Source organism: Cupressus sempervirens, chromosome 5 (genome assembly GCF_028749045.1).
Source record: "Cupressus sempervirens isolate cs-2001-9-10 chromosome 5, ASM2874904v1, whole genome shotgun sequence".
NCBI lineage: Eukaryota > Viridiplantae > Streptophyta > Pinopsida > Cupressales > Cupressaceae > Cupressus > Cupressus sempervirens.
In genome coordinates, this window is record NC_143122.1 from 1,003,933,422 (window position 1) to 1,003,956,776 (window position 23,355).

The following is a 23,355-nucleotide window of genomic DNA, read 5'->3' on the forward strand; positions in this document are numbered from 1 at the left end:
TTGAGTACCATTGAAGAAATCAAGCCCCATGAGTGCTTTTTAATGCATATGTACTCGGCTGTCCATTTGAGGCCTAAAAGGTGTTCAATGTTTCTGACACCTTCCATTCAGTATGTCCACTCGTCCCATGATGATAATTTGTCATTTTGAACCATTTTGTTAAGTCCCATTTTGAGAACTTGTCAATTTCACAATTCTGCCCCAAGTGTGAAACAGCAACAGGAGGCTGTGTTTGCAATTGAATATCTCACACCCAGTTCTGTTTCATGACATGCCACTTTGGGAGTGTTTAGTGTCCAGAGAGCCTATGTGTTAGATTTTGAGTTGTTTCGAGTTCGTTTCACTAGGTTTTGAATCACTCAATGTTGCTCTTTTAATGTTGTCATGCTGATGCAATTAGTTATGAATTCTGGGAAGCCCTATTTGACTTGTTATAATTTTAACCTAGTTGACCGAAATGAGAAAATTCCTTTTGGATTACATTTTAGAGGTCAAAGACTTGCTATGTTTCAAATTTGAGCTTTATGAAAAATTTGTTTGATCAATTATCAAACACGATTCCAAATGCAATTTCTAACTTTTTACTGGTGTCAAAAAATGCAGATTGGTTGGTGCCCCTGTTCGAGATGTTATAACTTGAAATCTGTGATAGTTGAGATCAAATTGATTGTACCTTTGTGTTGTACTCTAAAAATACTATAAGTGTGCCAATTTTCAAATCATGGCGAATCCGTCTACACACTTTCCGAAGTCCATTTCGTTTGCAAAACTCACCTTCTTGTCAATATTTCTAGTCTGCAATTCTGAGTAGCCTACTTTGACTGCTTGCCATTTGCGCCCTATTATTTTTCATGAGCCCAAATCGCAGATTTATACTCTCCTCATGACAGTGAACTAACGCCCTAGTTTTTGTCTTCCCAAGTGTCAGTTTACCCAGTTTTCAAAGCCAAATCCGAACACATTTTATTGTTTGCTAACATGTTTAATTGCAAGTAATTCTGAAAGGGCAACTTTGACAATCAATATCTTTCGACCCCGAATTCGTCATGAGACGAGATTCAACAAAGTAAAAGAATGCAGAACAGAGAATCAGTATTGTTGATTTCAAAGCCCGATCAAGTGTTTTGGACAATTTTTAAGGCCAGTCAAATTACCCCCTGGCATAAAGTTGGCAAGTTGAAGATCAATGATAAAATGAGTTTTAATGGCAGAACATTGATCGAATTTGAATCCTGTCAATGTTGGATGTTCAGTTGATCAATTTGAGGATTCAGTTGTTTGGAAACGAAAAAAAAATTAGTCGAACCCACTTTGGGGCCCGACTAATTGCATCAGACTGATACAAAAGAAGTGAGGGCGATGATCATCAACTAAAGAATATCCTATGAGATGTTGCATTAGAAGCAGAGTACGATATGCATCTTGCAGGGAGGCTATTAGGGCCAAAAGAAGAAAATGGTCAATGGTAACAACATTCATAGGGTAACTCTGTAAACAGTCGTGCAAGCTAAGTTTGCATAATTAAAACTCTTAAGTTCTACATGTATGGGAGATAAGAGCTTAAGTCTAAGATTCCAACTTCTAGGTATTCACCAATATCTCAGAAAAGAGTGCCCAACTAGCAACATTAGACCTAAGAATTGTCCATGTCACAACAGATGGAAATTGTTTCTTCAGGGCCATGGCAAATCAACTGGAAGGAAATGAAGAAGAGCATGCAAAATATTGTCATGTCGTGACAGAATATATCATGAAAAATCGTAAAAGCTATGAACCTTTTGTTGAAGATGATGTGTCTTTTGAAAAGTACTATGAGAATATGAAGGAAGATGGAACATGGGCTAGTCATATGGAGCTCCAAGCAGCATCCTTGGTAACCCGGACCAATATTTGTATTCACCGGCTTATGTCACCCCAATGGAACATACACAATTTTGATAGAGTAGATTGTACCCTCCATTTATCATACCATGATGGAGAACACTACAATATTGTGCGATTAAAAAATGATGATGTTATTGGGCCAACCAAACCTATTGTGACTAAGGAGAAATGCAGCAAACTTGAGAGTTTAAAAAGAAGACACATGTTGCTTTTGGTAAGAGGAACACATAAAGAGACTTTAAAACTGCCAACAAAAAGGGTGATATGTCTTCTTTGGAACAGATGGATTGTGCAAATTGTTCTAATTTAGTGACCCTTCCAGCCAGCATAGGTCAACTCAAGTCTTTCTATTATTTGCAGTCGGGGGGATGTTCTCAGTTGCTTTCATTGCTTGAAAGCTTTGGGGACTTGTCTTGCTTGGAGATGTTGGATTTAAGGTCTTGCAAAAAGCTCGACAAGCTTCCAAGTAGCTTCTACAAACTTACTTCTTTGTCTCACCTACAGTTGCAAGGTTGTTTGGAGCTGAAGGTGCTTCCACAAAACTTTGATAACTTGACTTCTTTAGTAGAGTTGGATTTGTCATCGGATAAGAAATTAGAAAGCCTTGGTAGTGACTTCTCACAACTTATGGCTTTACACAATCTAAAAGCTACAAGGGATGATTCCAGTTAAATGTCAAGGAGAGACAGTATTGGATGTCGCCTTGTAAAAGGAAGTCGCTTCATTCTAAAGCAATGCGAAGAGGCAGGGGCATGTTCAATGCAGCTTATAACCCTCCACCCAATGCACATGTTGCATCATTTTCAACCAACCCACAACAAAACAAAGGAATAATACATGTTAAAGGGGAGAGGAGACTCTTTTATCGCCAGGATATAAACAAGCAGCCAGAGAATGGAGCAAACATTGTGGAAGGAAAAGAGATGAATGAGCAGGGACCTAGTCATGGTAAAAGCCGCAATGACAAAGAGGGAACCTGCAGTAATTAAAACAGAGTATGGCTTCTGTGGGCATTTAACAAGAAAGGAAGATATCTATAGCTTTGGGGTACTTGTACTTGAAATTATCAATGGCAGACGCAATATGAACACAAGCCTAATAGCTAAAGAAAAAATCCTTTTAGACATGATGTGGCACTTATATGAGGAAAACAGAGTGCTAGAGTTGGTGGATCCGACATTAGAGGAGTACCCAGAGGAAGAAGTATTGTTGTTCATCAAAGTCGCTCTTTTGTGTACTCAAGCCATCCCACGCAACTGTAGACTTGGAAAAAGTGGTAGGAGAACAAGCCGCAAATCAAAGAGAACCTCACGCCGGCATGTTTAAAAAGAGAGCCCGCGCATAAAAAGAGCAACGGTTGACTGAAAGAAGAGGCGCAAAGCAAGAAGAACAAGTCGCAGGTCAGAGATTAAAATTGCAGAGAAGAACAACACAAAAACAATGATAATCATTATCCCACATGCCTTGTGTTAGAGAAACCTTTAGTGTTTAAATAGCATTGCACTCACAATATATGGTGTCTATGAGACACGAGCCTTTTGAAGGCAAGCTCGTGTGGTGGTCCGACCCGGACAGCTAGAGGCGAGGAGTTAAATAAATTTTGAAGTAGCATGCAAATTAAGGGTGCCAGAAATTGAGGTCGCCAGGGAGTGCAGAGGTGCTGGAAAAGTTGAAGTTTTCGATGGTCGCCATGTCGCCACCGAGAAATGGGATGGTCTCGTCAGTAGCGACATGGTGACCTCCTGGAAAGTGGAGATTTCGACTAGTGACTCGTCGGGAAACTTAGAAATTCGGCAAGACAAAATGAGAACGTGGGTCCTGCTTGCAGATCTGATGACGAACCAAAATGTCATAAGTGGCAGTCGGGCAGTGGGTATAGAATGACTCAGTGATGATGTGGAGTTTCAAACCAACCACAAGGTGCCACCTAGCACAAATTTTGAGGAACACTATAACATGGCGAGTAGATCTCAATGACGCACCAGATCATGCCACGTGGCAGATCTGATGGATGTCACTATGTTGCTAAGATGTCTGACATGAGCACTTTGCAACATCTCAACTCGATGCACAACTTAGCAAGTGTATCTGCAACCAATAAACACAAGTTATGCTATTTGGAGACTTTCTTTGAGGAAAGAAAGGTGATGGCTATGGTCGAATCGAGGGCAACACACAACTGGAGGCGAGGAGTTAAATAAATTTTGAAGTAGCACGCAAATTAAGGTCGTCGAAAATTGAGGTCACCAGGAAGTGCAAAGGTGCCGAAAAAGTTGAAGTTTTTGGTGGTCGCCATGTTGCCACCGAAAAATGGGAGGGTCTCGCCGATAGCAACATGGCAACCTCCCGTAAAGTGGAGTTATCGACTAGCGACTCGCTGGGAAACTTAGAAATCCGGCAAGACAAAATGAGAACGTGGGTCTCGCCTGCAAATCTGACAACAAACTAAAATGTGACAAGTGGTAGCCAGGCGGTGGGTATAGAATGACTCAACGATGATGTGGAGTCTCGGACCAACCACAAGGTGTCAGGTGGCAGGGATTTCAAGGAAGGCTATAACATGGCCAACAGATCTCAATGACGCACCAAATCGTGCCACGTGGCAGATCTAATGGATGTCAATGTCGCTAAGGAAAAGTTGCACGCCAGTTAACATAGCGACATAGCGACCATGACGTGGCGTGATGAGATGGTGTGCTGACGTGGCAGATCGTAAGGACGAATCAGATGTTGACATATGGCGCTTGGTTGTAGGGGTCAGACAATTGTGCAAGAAAAGAGCCAATCACATGACGACACGTGTCACCAGGGTTGGTCAACATGTTTGACCCGAATGAAAAATGAGGAAATTTTAAAATAGGTTTTCAAAGATTAATTTTTAAATGATTTTCCAACCAAGTACGTGATATTCATTTTAAATAAAGCTGGCGATTATTATATAGTTCAAACTATTGAAAAAAGTTAAATATTTATGCAATATATTGCTTTGAAAGCATATAAGCAGGAGCTTGAACTTCAGAAGGGCATAACAAGGGCATTTTTTCACCAAAATGGGCGCTCCAATATACCATTGGAACCGGGACGATCTAAATTTTTCGAATATGGAGTTAGTTTCTACATAGGTGCTCATCGATTCAGTCTATAAGCGAATTTGTAAATTCTGGGGCATTCTTAGCAGAATGAGCAGATTTCATCATGGAGTATCAAAATTGGTTAGAAGGCAAATTTGAGAACTTGTTGAATCCTGGGTATGGAGGAAAATGATTCTAAAAAGTTTATTTTGCCTATTGAGGTAATATAACTAATTGTTTGCTTTGGCATGTAGTTTCAAATCCGACATTAAAATCAATTATATTTTCTACCAAATATCTGAGATTCTTTATGCCTTTAAAAGCCAAAATGATGAGGATTTGATATACAGTTACAGAGAGAAGGTAGAGAGGCTTTTTCAACTTTTTGGGAAAGAATTCTGAAGTGACACTTGTCATTTTTTGATCAAATCCGAGATTTCTTTCCTCTTATATGATTCTTTATTATCTTTTGTGGGAGTTGGCAATTTTCTCTGTGGAAACGAGCAAGGTTCCAGTGTTTTACTGTGAAACCATGGTTGTTGTTGGTTTTACTTCCTGTCTATTGAGCTAAGCTCTAGCAGTGAAGGCCACACATCTGCTCTTGTGCAAATTTTCATTTCATTTTTATGCATTGTTTCTGAGATAATGGTAATTGATGCTAGATCATGTGAGGTATCTTGAGTTGCATTCAGTATTACCAATTTAATGTATTTGGTCTTTCCAAGGATAAATACAAAAGGGGATTTACAAATGAATTATCTGGGTTTTCTTATTTTGTCTCTTGATTTCTTCATATGCTATTGACTTTGTAATTGAAATAATAAAGTTCATTTGATTTAAGGTAGCTTAGAAGAGTTGTATGTCAGATCTGTTGTTGCTTTTGATTCAAGGAGTCAAGTAAATGCTTCAATGTTCTAATAGGGTTTCTGGGTGTATGGAGGGGATATTTCATAAGAATGGGATTTCAAAATCTCAATTGACAAGCTTAATTGTGAGGCAATCAAGTTAGGTCATCCTGCTGGTAATGACTCTATGTTGCAATGGATAAGGCACGGATCACTAAATCAGATGCACGCTGATATGAAGGTTATTTGCACAAAAAATCTTTTAATCAAAATCAATTCAATTTTTTATGTTTTGTAGTGGGCTGAAAAGAATTAACCCTCACTTAGCTTATGGTTTCATAGGTTATGATCTATAGCTATTTCATTCCTATGTCATTGCATAAGTATTAGAAGATAAAAAAGGGTTTCATCTACTATTATTAGGTTCAGGTTTATGTTTAATTGCACTGGTACCATATATCAGAACCTCAAGGTCAACCTGCCTAGGTCTTGCTGAGCCTGAAGTGAAAAAGGAGTGATGCCTTATAGTTGGCCCAAGATTGCAATCGAGTGTATCTGTCATAGGAATTTGCTAGCCTTAGATGCATTGGTCTAGTTTCTTGGTTATTTTCAAAACTGTTAAATCAGGACCCAACACACTGGGCAAAGGAGTGTCCAGACAAGAGCACGATTAGTGCAATCTTAGGGGAAGAAGCAAAGATGTCTGACATGAGCACTTTGCAACATCTCAACTCGATGCACAACTCAGCAAGTGTATCTGCAGCCAATAAACACAAGTTATGCTATTTGGAGACTTTCTTTAAGGAAAGAAAGGTGATGGCTATGGTCGACTTGAGGGCAACACACAGCTACATATCGACTAGGTAAGCTAGAAAGTTGGGCCTTAAGATGGAAGAAGCATCAATTCATTTCACAACAATCACAACACCTACGAAGAAGGTGAATAGAGACATCCAAAAAGAGGTCATCTAAGTTGGACCTTGGCAAGGTGTTATTGACCTAGTAGCTATTGATATGGATGAGTTAGATTTCATCCTTGGGCAGGAGTTCCTAAGGAGAGCATCAGCAACGGTGGTGTCATACTTGAGTTGCATTTTGGTACTTGATCTAGAGTGACCTTGTTTGATCCCCATTGAAAGGATCTTGAATGCAAAGCAGATATGTAAGAGCGATCAAGATGAGCTATACATAACCACATTGCTTGGAGGATGGGATGAAGTCATCTGGGACTTCCAACACCTTGGTCGTCCAAGACGTTTTGCTAGAGTATGTTGATCTCATGCCCATGAAGTTGCCATCAATTTTGCCACCACAAAGACACATTGATCATAGGATCGAACTAGAGGAAGAGCTAGACCGCCTACGAAAGGCTCATACTACCTTTCAGGACCCGAGATGGTTGAGATAAAGAAGCAGTTGATGGATCTTGTCGAGGCTAGCTACCTTGGTGAAACTACCATGACAAGTGCAAGTATACGTGATTGGAAAGGGTCAAGAGAACAATTTGACAAAAAAATGCCTCCAACATCCATACTACTTGCATCACGTTTAATCAGCTAAGGGGAGGTTCAACCCACCTATGTATTGATTACAAGATCAAGCACCATCCTTCTGATCTAGCTGACATATAAATGGAAGATGTCTTACTTGATCATTAGGAGCGACACGGATTAGTTTCATTGAGGGATCTAATGATACTAGGTAATGGTGTGGACTTATAGGTGAGAAGATGCACTAAAGCCTTTGACACTTTTGAACAAGTTTTACAAAGGCACTTGATTGATGGGATTAGAACGGTCAAGAAATTTTGGATCCGTGGGGTGACAAGACTCTCTAAGCTAGTCGAGCTACTCTCCCATGAGTTTGTGTAGTCTTGGCCATACTTGACAAAACATCATGGAATGTTATACATGGACGATGTGGAGATCATTTCAGGAAGGGAGTTTGTTGATCCAATTCAGCTAGAGCAAGGTGTTCAAATGAGGTTGGGCACTTTGAGTGTCATAGAGCGGGAAGATGAAAGTGAAGTTAATGATCAAGCAAAGACATGGGTTGGAGTTGCAATGGGAGTTTCATCTCATGGCACAAATCAAGTCAATGTTCCCCTAGATCCTTACATTGTTCTAGTCGCCTTCAGGCATCTTAGAGATGGCAAGTCTAGGTTGTATTTCAATAGTGTTAACATCATTCTAAATTACACTGGCCTAGGAGATGAACTTCACCAAGAAAGGATCTTGGAGACATGGGGTCAAGATGGAGTGATTCACTTTGGGGACCTGTTATACCTTGGGAATAGTTTGAATGCTTCAAAGTCATTGGGGTATGTTGCACAGTGCTCTCAAGCTATGGATAGTTGGGCAGGGGAAGATCAGAAAGAGGCACACTATGAACCTTTGAGAGACGGACTTATTTGTTTGGCTAAATCTATCCAAGGAGAAGAAAAACAGCATAGCGATGTGTTAGACAATCGAGTACCCAAAACAATTCAACTTGATAGTGCAAATGTAGATAGGTTAAAGGTCGTGCCACACATTACAACTTGAGGAGATATGCCTCCAAAAACCGATGCATTCCCTATTACCTTCTGCCTACCCAGGATTGATATAACATGCGTTGAGATTGACTCGATAGACACCTACCCAGACTTCCTCAAATTTAATGAGGATTTTCACAGAGATGAAATTGTAGCAACCTGGGATGGACTTGAGTCCCTTTGTTACGAGGATATGGCACGCCTTGGAGAGATCTCAGTTATTACCCATATGGAGGAGTGCATGGGAGATTTAGAGATCTCGACGCGATGCACTAAAATCGTGAAAACTTAGCATAGTCAAGATGAGACACCATCTGTACTGTTTTGAGCAGGATTGATTCAATAGGTAGATTCAATACCAAGGCAAAATGAGATAGAGATCGAATTTGATGAAGAGATTGGGTTCCTTCAGTGAAGGAGCTCAAACATGCAGAACTAAGCCTACATGGTTGATCTCCAGGTGCACTACAAATTGCACACGCATCGAGAACATTGCCACTAGTTTAGTGGGGGCAGATGGAAGGGGTCTACAATTCAAGCCAACTTGGCCACACGAGTTACCTTGTTGGCGTGAGCCGACCTGATGACTTATTTGCTCAAATAGTTCAAGCAAGCCAACTTGAATCTTCACACTTGGCGAGGCTCCGAGTATGAAGTCGATCTGCTTGATACTTGTGCAAGGGTAAGATAGATCCCATGGTGGGGTTTCTCTAGCATCGAATAGGAACACTTATTGAGCGGTCACCTTGGAGATCTCAACAAGGTCGACCTAGAGCGGTTACCTTGGAGATTTCAATAGGACACACCCCAACTAGTCGTTATGGCTTAAACGATCACCTGCATTAATTGTGGAGCTTAGTTCTAGTGGACTAGGCAACAACTAGTTGGATATCTACCCAAGGCAAACTTCTATATAAGAAGCATTGCGCATTTGTTTGAGAATAAGACAAAACAAAGTGATTCGAGTATTTGGGGCAAGAAGCTACGAAGGAGAAGCAAAGTGTGAGAAGTTGGTAACCATTGTTGGGCGAACTGCATTGTCACTTAGTCGCATTCAATTGGCTTGTTTTTATAGACATTTGGATTTCAAGCTTGGTGCTCATATTGTAATAAGGGACTCCCAAGTCTATTTGGTACGATCTCATCCTGGGGACAATATGTGTTTGTGAACACATCATCCTATCCATTGTTACTTGTAATATGGTCTACACTTAATATATTGGATATCAGGGAAATTGCCCCACCATATATCTTAGTCTGCATTGTTGCTTTTGGCACCATTTTGCATGCCTTGCTTGTTGAAACTGTTTGCATACATATGGGGGTGATCAGATCTGATAGATAGGCATTCCGCATTAGTGAAGGCATAGTCTAGTATCAAGTCATAGTCTAGTATCCCACGTGAGCTAGGCTTGCATACTTATTCCGCACGGGATAACAAGTGCCACATGGACATCTCCCCAAGTTTGTGACAGTTGGGTCCTCTCCCCTAGTGACATGCAATTAGGGATTTATGAAAAAGAAAAGAGTGGCCACCATACTTATTTCAATATGTTGAAAACTGAAAAGAAAAAAAGCTATCTGAGATTTAAGCAATGGACCAAATGATATTAAGTATAACAATAGAATGATAATATTGTAGAAACAATGCTAGCAATTGACAGAATGATACTGAATTACAATCAACTCAGTTCCGTAGAGGAAAAATAACTCTACCTGCTGAAAACTCTGCTTGAAAAATGACATTAAGTTATAATGAAATTATAAAACTTGAGAAAATAACCCTAAAAGCTGAAAGGGCTAGTTGACGAAATTATATCCAGTTACATCAACATCACTACTGTAGAAAACAACTCTAGAAGCTGAAATGACTACTCCATCACAGGTGAAAAAATAAATAACTTCATCCCCATTTTAGAAACTACATTAAATCACCAAGGATAACATTAAAGCCTTCCTTTTATGGCATTAAAGCCAGTAAATGGGTTTAAAAAATACGTGCTTGTATCATATAAAACTAGTTAAACGTATCAAATTGTGAATTCTAGACCCTACTAGTGAATTGTTTCAACTATTATACCTATCAACCCAGCTAATGTGTATAAACAATGAATATATTAGACTTCAGAATATTTTTTAATGATTCGTTAGCTGTCTTTCTAATTATATCATTTATGAGGTTAACAATCATGATGGATGATGAAAGAAAAGAAAAATATTTTTGTGTCAAGTATTGCCACAGAATATTTATTGATTTAAATGATTTTGATGATGGTGATAGTCAACTCCCATGTGTTTGCCTGTCAACAACCAACATAAACTCATAGAAATATCACTTGGATTCAAAAAGAGAAGATGTGAAGCAGAGGTTCAGTTTGCTATCACGTGCTCTCACCATTCCTACTGCTTGCACCTCTGAAGTTCTGTTTTAGAAAACACATGAATTTATATAACCAAAAAAATCTTGTTGCTTTCTTCTCAGAATTAATCCCATCTTTCTATTATAAATTATACAGCATTCCTTTCTGTCCACCCAAAAGAATGTGATTTGAATGGCAAGAAGCCATGAAATTTGGAAAACAAAAAGCAAGTGAACAAATTACATTCCTCGTTCACAAAACTGACACAAAAGAATTAAAGAATCTTTAGGCAAGGGAAAATGTTTCGTTACCTTACACGAGACCAATTTACATGGGAGGGTAAAAGTATGAACTCAATGAAAAGCAAAGAAAGAGCAATCCTCCTACAGTAGCAACAGTCCCTTGTGAAATCTTGGATGCCAACAAACTTCCCCCAATGACAGCAAGGGTAGTGCATATTGTGTGTCCCAGCGTTGCACCAACAGCAACTCCAAGTGCATTCTTATGAGTAGCCAGCTAAAAGTATAAAAGGAAATTCCACAATGAGTCCAAAGTGCCCAATTCAACTTGGCATTTTCCTCATGCATAATAGTGGTAGTTCTTACAAATATGACAAAATAACAAAATATGTATAGATCGCATGGTTCTTAATTTGTAAGGACACAAAAGCTCTTAATGTAAAAATGATGCCATAATATTTAGATAAGGAACATAAAGCAACTATAAATATAACCCAGGCCTCCAAATGTTATTACTGCAAGATTCATGAGGAAATGAATATACAAATGACAGATTTAAGTCTAGAGATAAAATCCATCGAATCCAAAAATCAAATTTGGCTAATTCTTGTGGTACTGTTGTACTTGAAGATCCAAAAAGAGGATTTCATAAGAATATTTCAAAATCCATATAAATACAGGACAAAACAGTTTTATGATTATCATAACAACTGTCACATGGCAACTATTTCCTGTTGTTGCAATATGTTTAAAAATAGTTACTTTGATTAAGCTATGTGTTTGGAAAAGCTGTGTCTTCTAAGACTGTATATGTTGAGATTAAAGTGCTCAATGATTATTATCAAATTGCCCAACTCTATATTAAATAATATCTAGAATAACAATCAGACATAAATAATCATAAATAAACTAGATTTCAATGTAATATTATGAATATGAGTTAAAAGTATTAATAATATTAGATAACAGTTATTAGTTTAAGAGAATATTCAGTCTACAAGCTTGTTATCGTTCTACTATATTGACTGTAGATCTAAGATAAATCATATCAACAGTGCGGGCTAAACTCACCACAGATGACACAAGAAAAATTGGAAACAAATTCAACTTTTGCAAAACACACTTTTTTTACCGGATTTTTTGTGGTTTTACAGAAATGGAGATAAAGATCATGAAGAACAATTGCTATTTTTTTGTAAAAATCCATTGTGTTTCGCACAATCCAAAAACAGTACGGCAGGGCATTCTGTCAGTAGCTTAGGCACACCCATATCAACTATTACTAATACTTATAGTATAAGTCAAATGGGTTCAGTACAATAGTTTGTCATGGGTTTTCATGTTGGAGACCTAGGTTCAAACCCTTGTCTAATTTATTATTTTCTGTTACAATTGAATAAATTGGGTTTATTACCCCGTCCACTTCTAGGAGCGTGAAACCCCAGGGTAGGTGCAAGTCTTATGAGGGTTTGATGGAAGCGATAACCTTCATTTGTGGCATCTAATCCAAAAAAACTCCCTGAATCTGACTAATGTCTTTTAGTCTGATTCTCATTTCAAGGCATACAGTTGCTTAATATGAGAATCAGACTAAAAAAAACATAGTCTGCAAAACACAAACATTTTTGTTAACTTGTTTGCAACCTATTATTGAGATGATAATTTATAAATAAAGGAGGAAATGGCAAATGATCTAACAGTCTCAATGCTTCCAACTATGGAAGCTCATTTTGACTGTGAGAAAATCATTTTGTTAATGTTGAGGCTCCTAAGCTGTAATGTTTACAAATGTTTTAATAGTACAACGTAGTATTTAAATTGAATGAAGAATGCTTTCAAAGAGGAAAACAAATATTTAACCATCAGCTCATCAAGCATGTAGAGCAGAAGTACAGCTATTGTAAAGTGTAAATAGCTAGCAATGTGTGAAATAATTCTGAAGATTTTTTATCCAGAGCATCAAAAACCATAATGACAAGAGTAAATCCAAGGGACAAACTTACTGCAATTGTAGCTATTTGGCTACGATCTCCCCACTCGGCCAAAAAAGTCAAAATAAATGCCTGCACCAAACACATTAAAACTGTAGATGTCACAAAAGGCAAACCAGTAGAACCCATGAAAGCACATAAACATTGCTAATGATCTCATGAGCCAATAAAACTTATAAACTACATACGTAGAAATAATACAAGATTTGAAAAAGGTTGGATTACAGAGATGACGTTAAGTTACGCAAAATTGATGATATTATTTGAAGGACGTCCCATTGGGATTGGGAATCTAAAGTTTCAAACAATATCTGTAGAATGTGATACCTCCAAGAAAATTGGTGTGCAAAACCTTGATAAAAAACGCCTGAATGTTGTCTTTCCTTGGCCAGTTTCAAGCTTTTCTTCCACCTAGCGCATTTATTGAAAAAGAGAACAAGCAAGAAAAAACTTGTGTTTACACAACATAGAACAGGAAGAGATAAATACAAAACAGGAAACCTCTAAAAATGTGGAGTATACAAATCACATCAACAGAAACTAAGGTTAAAAAATATTTTAAATAATCCAGAGTGCTATGGCAACTTTAAGTTCTTAGAAAATGTGTTACAAATAATCCTCTAATCAATCGATATCAAGAGTTAATAGTCTAGTAAAGAGAGAGAAAACACTGACATACCTCATCCATCTCTTTTTTTTGTGAATTCTTTGAGTCTGACCTCCAGGCAATATAAAGTAAACGCAAGCCAAAAAAAGCATATAAAACTGCAAAGAGACATCACTTGTTAACAATCATAATATAATGCCATAATGTTAGCTAGTCGACCATGACCACCACATACAAAGGAATAAAGTCTCCATATATCACAGTACGTAAATTTTCTACATTCTGAGAAAGAATGTGAATCCAGCAATTATCCTTCTTAATTTGTTTAAGATCATAAATCAGTCAAAAAGTGTAGTCACAAAAGCATTCTGACCAATTTCTAACTCCGGTTTCATTTCTGACATTTGATGGAAAATTGTTTCCTCTATGATTATATTTGTGATCCTCTAACACCCACTGCATTCAAAGGGCACATGATGAATACCACAGGACATAGGTGTCTTAAGCTTTCTGAAGGAAATATCAAATAAGCAAGGAACACAGAGTATGCAATCAAACAAACGATAGAGAACTAAGTATCACAGATCTCTGGATGTGGTGAGGTTGTAATTCAGAGCACTAAGAAATTCTGATATGATAAAATATTAAAAATCAAAGCTCTGTGCAAAAAGAAAGTCGAATAGTATCTCATCAGAATAGTATGTACAGTTTCCTACCTGTAGCAGCGCTATTTGTGTGCTTCCTTGAGATCAAATTTGGAACTATTCGCCCTAATCCAGTTGATAGCACCTTCACTCACAGCATCATACAAATTAAATCAATTCAGTATTTGCTCAAGCCTGACCCCATATGAACAAGACAAAGATGTCTTTTCCAAGATCATTTCCATTAAGAACACTGTATTCCAAAACTGAAGCCAGAAATATACAATGCTAGAGTAACTGTCTTACTTACAGTCATAACAATAAGTGCACTAAGAGCACCAGACAAGACAATGGACTTCGGATGACGCATTGCCATGAGTGCAGCAATAATGAAAGTCTCATCTCCAATCTTGTAGGGACAAAAATATGTAATCAGCATACTAGAAGTCTTAAAAGTCATACTGCAAGAAGCAATTATGGTACAATGATCCCAATGAATTCAATTTAAAAGCAAAATGTTCAAAAACAGAATACTACCTCACTAACAATGATCATAGACAAACTTGCAAAAAAGCCATCAAGAACACCCAGTCCATGTGATTCCAAAGCACTGCTAATTATATCTGGCTTCTCCATAATCGAGTCCTTTTGCATAAAGTCAATATCCAACTGCAAAGTATCCATCACAAATCTTAAAATTCACATTCATAAGAAAGAACAAAACAATGGTTTCAGTATATCATCAACTAAGATATGAAGCCTCATACCTAGTCCTAACACAATAAACCTTAGTTACCGATTCAGGATACGTGAATCGGATCCATGGATTCGTGATTTTTTTCCCAATTAGGATTTGTGCATATATATATATATATATATATATATATATATATATATATATATATATATATATATATATATATATATATATATATATATATATATATATATATATATATATATATATATATATATATGTAAGAGAAATATAGAATGAAAGCAAAATTGAGGTGAACTGTATTTGGATGTGAAATAAAAGGGTCGTTTTAGGGTTAGAAAGCAAAAAAAAAATTAAAAAGTTATATTAAATAAGTTAGACCCACTTAAAACCTTGGCCTGCATATTGATCCTTGACGATTCATGCTGGATCCTAGAAGATTCGTACCATATTCGTGCTGATCTGGGCAGGATCCTTGTTTGACACAGTGGATTCAGCCGCAGACAAATCCACTGTGTCAAACAAGGATCCTGCCCGGATCAGCACGAATCAAGGCACAAATACGGATCCGGATCAGATCCAAATCTGGATCGGATCCGAATCCGGATCTCGTCTCTGGGTCACGAATCCGGTAACTAAGCAATAAACAGATACAGAAAACATACAGTATGTATAGAACCACAAAACTGCTAAAAAAATCAATACATTGATAGTGGTATCAATGTGTGCTTAACATGTTAAGTATCAAACAAATGTAAAAATCCCAAACATCTCTACCTGAAAACTTCTAATGTCATTATACAAGATTTTCATCCTTTCCAACTTTCTTGCTTATAGGATAAATACTAGAAATATATGGTATAAACTATAAAGTAAACATTATAATCGCCTTAAAAATTGGCTTCCACTATTATGTTCTACTCACAACATGAAAAAATGCAATTGCACAAGGCAATTTCAAATTAATAGTGTGTTTTCAATTACCAACACTTAACAAACAGTAGAAATAATATAATGAAAAGAGCTATTGAAAAGCCTTGGTCACCTGTAAAATTATCAAATAACAGAAACTACATGAAGCAAAGACAAAAAAAATTGACAATTGAACCAAGATTCCTGTGGCATTTCTGTAAATCCATCTGCGGTGTTCAACTCTGTTTATTAGATGAGGCAAGTTGTACCTATCCTGTAGCACTAAGCCTACACTGATGTACACTCCGGTCCATCAATTCTAAGCACTGTTACATAATAACAATGTATATACATGTCTGTGCTTGTGTGCGAGATGCATCTCCAATCTACATACAAAACAAGTAGCAAATGCTTTGTATCCTGATACAAGAATAAAAAGAAAAATAGATAAACACTAAATAGGGCAGGCCATTTCTACATTAAATCCTTTATGAAAACAGACTAGAAGTTTTGGCAGAAACAACCACCAACATAGTGTAAAGAAGTTAACAAACAAGAAATAATCTTGAAAAAAATCTTCATAAACAAAAACCAGAGTACTTAAGGTACTTACTACATATATGCCAGAAAACAATATTCCCCGCAGTAATGGATTTCAATTTTCCATTCTCCCTGTTTTTTATACAACATGGGTTCGGCTCATCCCACTAGGTTACTCAGATGTTAATTTTTAAGGCTGTAAAAGATCTTGTGAATTTCCTGTTAAAAAGTTTACCCCTGCAATGTCTTTGTACATAGTAACAGCCAAATAAGTGCAGCTGTGACAGGTTATTGCTGGCCAGCATGTAAAGAAACAAATGTTGAATTTTCAATCAAATGCTAGCAAGTCAAACTACCACATCCCAATGCAGCTTATGTTTACCGAATGAATAAATATCAACTGTCTTAATTGCTTAAATTATTATAAAAAACCATAGTTACCAGATTCGTCCTAACAGCCCTGGATCCGGATTCGGATCCGATTCGGGTCTGGATCCGCGTGTGGATCTGTGAGGATGCGGGCAAGATTCGTAATCCTACCAGTGGATCCGTCAAGATCCACGGCCCACGGATCCTGACGGATCCACAAGCAGGATTACGGATCCACACACGAATCCAAAGCAGGGCCCAAATAAAGAAGCCAAAAAAGTGGGCCCAACTTAATTTTTTAATTTTTTTTTTTTTTCCTAAAGGCAAAAACGACCCTCTAAATCACAATGCAACTTCATTTACTCTCTATTTTGCTCTCTCATACTTGCTAGTTTGAAGTAAAGTGCTTGGATTCGAAGGAGATCAGTTGTGGAGCTCCAAATACCTTGCAAAAAGTGTTTAAGGTATGCATTTCAACCATATTCTTGAGTTCTTTCATAGAGTATTGATTTATTTTTAGTTTTCCAAATTTTCAAGATTTTGTGCAAGTGTGAAGCATGGTTTTCTTTCATTTTTTTGTTTTCTAGATTGAAATAATAGAACAATGAGTAGTCAAGGCTCAATGGGTGGGGGTGGAGCTGCATCACCAAGCTTCAAAATTGATAAGGGGTCTCTTCTATGGAAACACACAACAAAAGTCGCACAATGTCCTGGGGATGGGGCATACATATGGAAATGTAACTATTACAACGTACAACATAGAAGCTCCTATTCCCAAGTGAAACTACATTTTTTGGGCCCTGCAAGTGAAGGAATCAACATGTGTCAAGGTAGTGATAAGAAGGGATTGTCAGCTGCACAAATAGCAGCGTTAGCAAAAGAGGAAGAGGATGCTAATAGAGCAGTTGCAAAAGCAAAACATGGTGCTTCCAAAAAAAAAAATACATCAACACCATCATCTGATCAAACAAACACAAGAACACATCCTTTTTTGCCTATGCCAACTACAAATGATGAAGATGAAGACCCATCCCCACTCACCCGCAAGAGAGGCCCACTAGATAGGGCATTCCAAAATGAAAAGAGAGACATTTCTGATCACAAAATTGGACGTTGTTTAATTGCAAATGGTGTTTCATTTAATTTTGTGAAATCACTTTACTTTAGGGAGATGGTGGAAGCAATAAATGATGCACCCCATGGTTACAAACCGCCTGGTTATGAGAAGTTGCGCACTACCATATTACATGATGAGAGGAAATATTTAGAGGCTCAACTTCAACCAATAAGAGATTTTTGGGTTCAATCGGGTGTGTCTATTATTTCGGATGGGTGGAAAGATTGTAGAAACTGTCCATTGATCAATGTTATTGTTGTGTACCCTAAGGGGGCAATGTTCTTGAAGGCAGTTGATTGTGAAGGGCAAGTGGTCACGGACAATGCAAAAGTTTGCAAGGCTGCAGGGATAATTGTAGAGTCTAGATATGATCATATCTTTTGGACACCATGCACCATCCACACTCTCAATTTAGTGATGAAAGCAATTGGCACCGAAATAAATTGGGTGAAAAGGATATATGAGGAAGCTGAAGAGATTCAAATGTTTGTGACAAATCACCACATGTCACAAGCAATTTTTAGGAGTTTCTCGGATTTGGAGTTATTGAAGGTAAATTTGTATATTTAATATATAATTGAATAATATTGGATTCCATAATTATTAATTTTTGTTGTTGTTTACATTAACATGTTTTAATTTTTAAATGTATTACCAACTTGAGTTTAACATGTTCTTAGGTTGCTCAAACCCGCTTTTCCTCTCACACAATCATCTTGAGACGACTTGTGAAGGCAAAAGAAGCATTGAAACATATGGTCATTAGCCCCCAATGGGGCGTTTGGAAGAATTCCAATACAGCAAGGGCCATAAATGTGAGAAGAATGATACTAGATGAGCATTGGTGGTCTTGTGAGTTACGTGTTGGAAATCACCGATCCAATAATGGCAATGCTTCGCTTCACAGACAGTGATGAGCCATGCCTTCGAGATATTTATGATTCCATGGATAGTATGCTGGAAAAAATTAAAATGGTAAGTTTTACGCTCTTTTACAACAATTTTTTATTTGAGAGATATCTAGATTCTAAAGTTTAAATTGAAATATTCACTAATTATAATCATTATTCATAATTCATATCCTAGGTCATACAGAGGAGGGAGAATGATCTTGAGGACACCCTTTACAAGAAGGTGGAAAAAACTGTTCATCATCGATGGAACAAGATGACCACACCTTTGCACCTCCTTGCATATGCTCTATCCCCGAGGTATTGTAGTTCTAATCAAATGCTTGTGCTTATTTTATTCAATGTTTGTGCTATTGATATTTGATAGTGTTCAATTGTCTTTTGTTATCCCCAAGTACCATAGTGCAGAGGTACTTCGCGTTCCAAGTAGAGTGCCACCATTTAGAGATGCAAAGGTTGCAGATGGGTATAAGAGGGCACTAGCTAAGATATTCCAAGATCCAGAGATTGGGGCAATTGTGAGGAGTGAATTTGCTGCCTTCAACTCAAGTGAGGATTTCCACCCTATTGCCATAGCAGACCGAAGCAAGATGGGTGCCATCAAATGGTGGTACCTTCATGGGCAAGCCTTCACGTACCTCCAACCTCTTGCCATAAAGGTTCTATCCCAAGTAAGTTTGTAAAATTAAGCTTAAGGTTAACACTCTCAATTCCTTGAATTTATTATTTAATTTATTTATCTTGATTGTTTTATTGATAATTTTTAATTTCTCTTTAAGTTGCCAGCTCTTCTGCAACTGAGCGGAATTGGAGTACTTACTCCTTTATCCACTCAGTCAAATGCAACTGGTTGGCTCCAAAAAAATCAAAAGACCTTGTGTTCATTCACAACAATTTGTGCTTGTTGTCACGAAAGGATCCAAAGTACAAGAAGGGGCCCGAAAAGCTTTGGGATGTAGCACCCGAGACTCCTGATTTAGATATGACCATCCGAGATCTTGCTAGATCCACTTTGATTGATGCGGATGATGAAGAGGAGGATTATGAGTTAACAATCCCCTCTACTAGTACTATTGGTGGTTTGGGTTCCTCTACTGATACAGATGCAGCACTTGCAGCTCATCAGTACCCCTCTAATGCGGATTTTCTTGAAAATCCATTCGATGATTAAATCAAAAACTTTAGTTTTGACTCTTGACTCTTTTATGAGTAAACAAGTTTAATGATCTATATTTTGAATATTACAAACTTTCACTTTCAATAATTCAATGTGAATGTGTTGATTTTCTTTATAATCATGAAAATAGATTAATTATCAATGTCATTGATCAAGTATACTAGATTCATAGATGCATACTATGAAATGATTTAGTTTTAGAATTATGTATATTTCTCTTATTTTTTAGTATATATAATGCATATGTGTGTGTGTGTGTGTGCACGAATCCTCCACGAATCATAATTGGGGAAAAAAAATCCCGAATCCATGGATCCAATTTACATGCCCGAATTGGATTCGTGTCACGAATCGGCAACTAAGTAAAAAACTGATTGACTTTGGATTCAAAATACCAGCTACTACTTTGACTGGGGTATGAACAACAGACCCAGATGGAAAATGGAGAAAGGGAGGTAATAAGCCTCAGGATATCATCGCTGAACACTCATATCTCCAGGATGCGGAAGGCCTTACTTAAGACCGTGGACGTGGGAAGAAGATTGTAAGGTCAAATGCAACTGCACAGCCAAAATGAAGGATCAGTTACAGAGACTCTCCAAGGCAGAAGCAGAGGTAAGGCACTCATCAAACGCTGGGAAGCCAGCAGAAGGACATGTTCATAATGGATGGGTGTATGAGACGTTCCTCAAAATGTAGTTCAGGTGATAACAGTGAAGATGTGGAAAAGAGTGGTAGCACACAAAATCACATTGCCCCTGCAAACATTGAGGCCATTACCCTGACCATCCCCAAAATTGAGAAACGGCCTCCATTTGTGATGATAGCAGATTTTTTTACACAAACACAATCAAAAAGAATAAGATCTCTACACTTTCAGTGGACCTCTTCTGACAAGGACTAGAAAGGAAAAACTTACAGAATTTTCGTTAATATGTCAGCAACTATGGGGATATATTCCTCTTTTTTTAGTTAATATATCAAAAAATATGGGGATATGTTCCTCCACCTCCCCCTCTCCGTCCCACCCCCCAAGGTAGAAAGGAGAATAGAATTTTCCGGGACGATGCATCTCATGCAACTGCCTGGTCCCTAGTGAGTTAACCCTAAATGGACAATGTAATTTTGTTTTCCGAATTAACAGAAAGCCAGCAGCCCCCAAGTCAGTGCTTACCAATCAAAAAATGCTTCTGTAATTGAATTAGAATTCAGAAGACAGAACAATCGTAAGAAAAATTATATAAAAATAAAATTCCGCCCTCCTCCCCCTCACCCCCATTATTCTTCCTTTCAGTAAACCTAACGGACAAATCTCTAATAATGGGATTCACCAAACGTATCTCAAGACACAACAATATGAAGGCGGAGATGCATGTTTCAATCCCATGAGCATAAGCATACAAAATAATGAAAACCAACATACTGTGAGTGTACCTGGGCCTTTCGCCATTTCGGCCGTGTCAGGTCATTTGACGTGTTTCCTTCTGTGACCGCGTCAGATTCTGTTAGCTGTATAATCCCAAAATAATTAGCTCAATTCAACAATTCCCGGATCCTGCTAAGCATGGAAAGAAGCATATGGAAGTTCCAATACGAGAGCAAATTTCAGACTAAACAAAGAAGCTAGATTCATTGCGCTGTCTATCTAGCCATGCAAATGCAGTCCCTATTAATAGATACAAATAGCAAATGAATCGTAATGTCAAGTGTTGCGAGGGCTGGTTATTGCAGAAACCTCTATAGCAAAACATGCATCTGATAATACAAAGTGTTTTAAACACAACAAATCTACCTAGACCAGACACAAATGAGGCTGTCAACCAGTAACCCACGAAGATCCAATGATCATATGCCATACCTGAGCAGACGCGGTTAAAATTCTTGCCAAGCTCATCAAAATCACCAAACCAAGAACACACCGCATATGAAGTTTGCAACGGCCAGCCATCTTATCTCCGGATTCAGAGCTTCACAACCCATTAAACACATACCACACACAAATTACAACACATTCTTCTGAAGATCAAGTTAACAAAGCAAAATAACAAAACTTGCATATAATCAATACAGTAATGCAAAACTATCATATCCGTCGTTCCAAAAACAGATCCAGCCAGGACATAACCCATTACAAGCTTTAAACAGAACAATATATTAAAATGGAAAAATGGCAGAATTCTTCCGATCCAGATCGCTGAAAACGTTTTCAGCACTGAAACCCTAAAACAAAACGTAAATTTTTCATCGCCAGTACCTTAAATTAAAATTTCAATTTTCAATACAGAAAATAAAGGTTTTATGAAGAGGACATAGTCCTCAGCCCCTGAGCTTTCTCTAACCACTCACATCCTTAAATTCTCAGCACTACTTCAAAGTAAATAAAAATCCAAATCTAGGGTTTGCAAAATTAGAATTTTATAGCAGAATTGTGAACAATAATACAATGGATTTACACCTTCTGAACCCGATAAATATCTGGAAGTGCAAGGCCGCCGTGCACCTCAGATTTTGAAGGAGTTTATGATCTGCGAAAGTAGATATAAATTGTGATGATAAAAGTCTTGGAAAGCGATTCAGGGAAAAATAAAAGCAGCAAATTTTCTGTGATCTGTCGAAAATCCAAACGTGTTTACCGACATTTTGTTTTGCATTTTGTTTTTAGACTACAGTACTTCTGTGAATATTTTACTCGCTCGAGCTGAGGAAAGCGCGTCTCGTCCTACTCGTTTATTTGATTGAGGTTATTTTTGCATATTATATTATTAGAACATTACGAAGGTATGGATCGTTTTCTAAGGTTTGACGATGCGGACAAGCAGCATGGTCCGTTGAGTTCCAATGCAATGAGTAAATGTTCCATATGGTGATAATAGTTTAATTGTTTATTTATTTGTATAAGTTGTGGGAGTTAATGTGAAGTTTGAAGAGTTGGTTTTGGTCTTGTGAGATTTTCAAATTTTAAACCTCTGAAATGATGAACATAGACAACTTAATATTCATTTGTATCATAGTGCATTAGTAACTATTAACTAGCACTTGCACCTTTGAAGGGTGCAAGGATAACGCTGATAGTTTGATATATGAGATGATGTTACAGTATTTGACTGTAGGGTAATTTTTCACTAATTCCGACAAGGTTGTGTTGATGGTGATTTATCTATTTAGTTCTGCTTCATGGATGCAAAATAGTTATATCTTGTTTCTACTACTAGTTGATCGACATGAGATTTCGCTTTCTTCCATTTAATTGTGTATGGGTTATTTCTCATTTTTACATACCTTTCCAAGGTAAAAGCGGGCTGAATATGAAGATTAGTGAAGGTTTTTACTCTTGACATAGCTATAAATGTCATCCCTTGTCTTTCTAATCTGCCTATGTCAACTATTGCTTTGCAAAGTGTTAGCCCTTGTGATTTATGTATGGTAATAGCATATGA

General features: G+C 37.6%; 1 protein-coding gene across 4 annotated transcripts in view; it reads right to left on the reverse strand.

The window, feature by feature from the left end:
* LOC149559309 (GDT1-like protein 4) overlaps positions 1 to 22,647 on the reverse strand; it is a 30,820-nt gene extending 8,173 nt beyond the window's left edge. Inside the window, exons 1-12 of one of the 4 annotated variants that reach the window (XM_089833220.1) lie at positions 22,556 to 22,647; positions 22,374 to 22,443; positions 21,777 to 21,885; positions 21,353 to 21,427; positions 14,712 to 14,843; positions 14,485 to 14,583; positions 14,247 to 14,319; positions 13,603 to 13,688; positions 13,251 to 13,334; positions 12,936 to 12,995; positions 11,005 to 11,209; positions 10,430 to 10,756 (exon numbers count right to left, since the gene is read on the reverse strand). In XM_089833220.1, the coding sequence (XP_089689346.1) occupies positions 11,021 to 11,209; positions 12,936 to 12,995; positions 13,251 to 13,334; positions 13,603 to 13,688; positions 14,247 to 14,319; positions 14,485 to 14,583; positions 14,712 to 14,843; positions 21,353 to 21,427; positions 21,777 to 21,866 (888 nt within the window). In that variant the 5' untranslated portion in view covers positions 21,867 to 21,885; positions 22,374 to 22,443; positions 22,556 to 22,647 and the 3' untranslated portion in view covers positions 10,430 to 10,756; positions 11,005 to 11,020. Of the gene's footprint in view, positions 1 to 10,429; positions 10,757 to 10,777; positions 11,210 to 12,935; positions 12,996 to 13,250; positions 13,335 to 13,602; positions 13,689 to 14,246; positions 14,320 to 14,484; positions 14,584 to 14,711; positions 14,844 to 21,352; positions 21,428 to 21,776; positions 21,886 to 22,373; positions 22,444 to 22,555 lie in introns of those variants that run through there. The other 3 variants (XM_089833221.1, XM_089833222.1, XM_089833219.1) reach the window with 3 other exon arrangements.
* Positions 22,648 to 23,355: the final 708 nt, after the last annotated feature.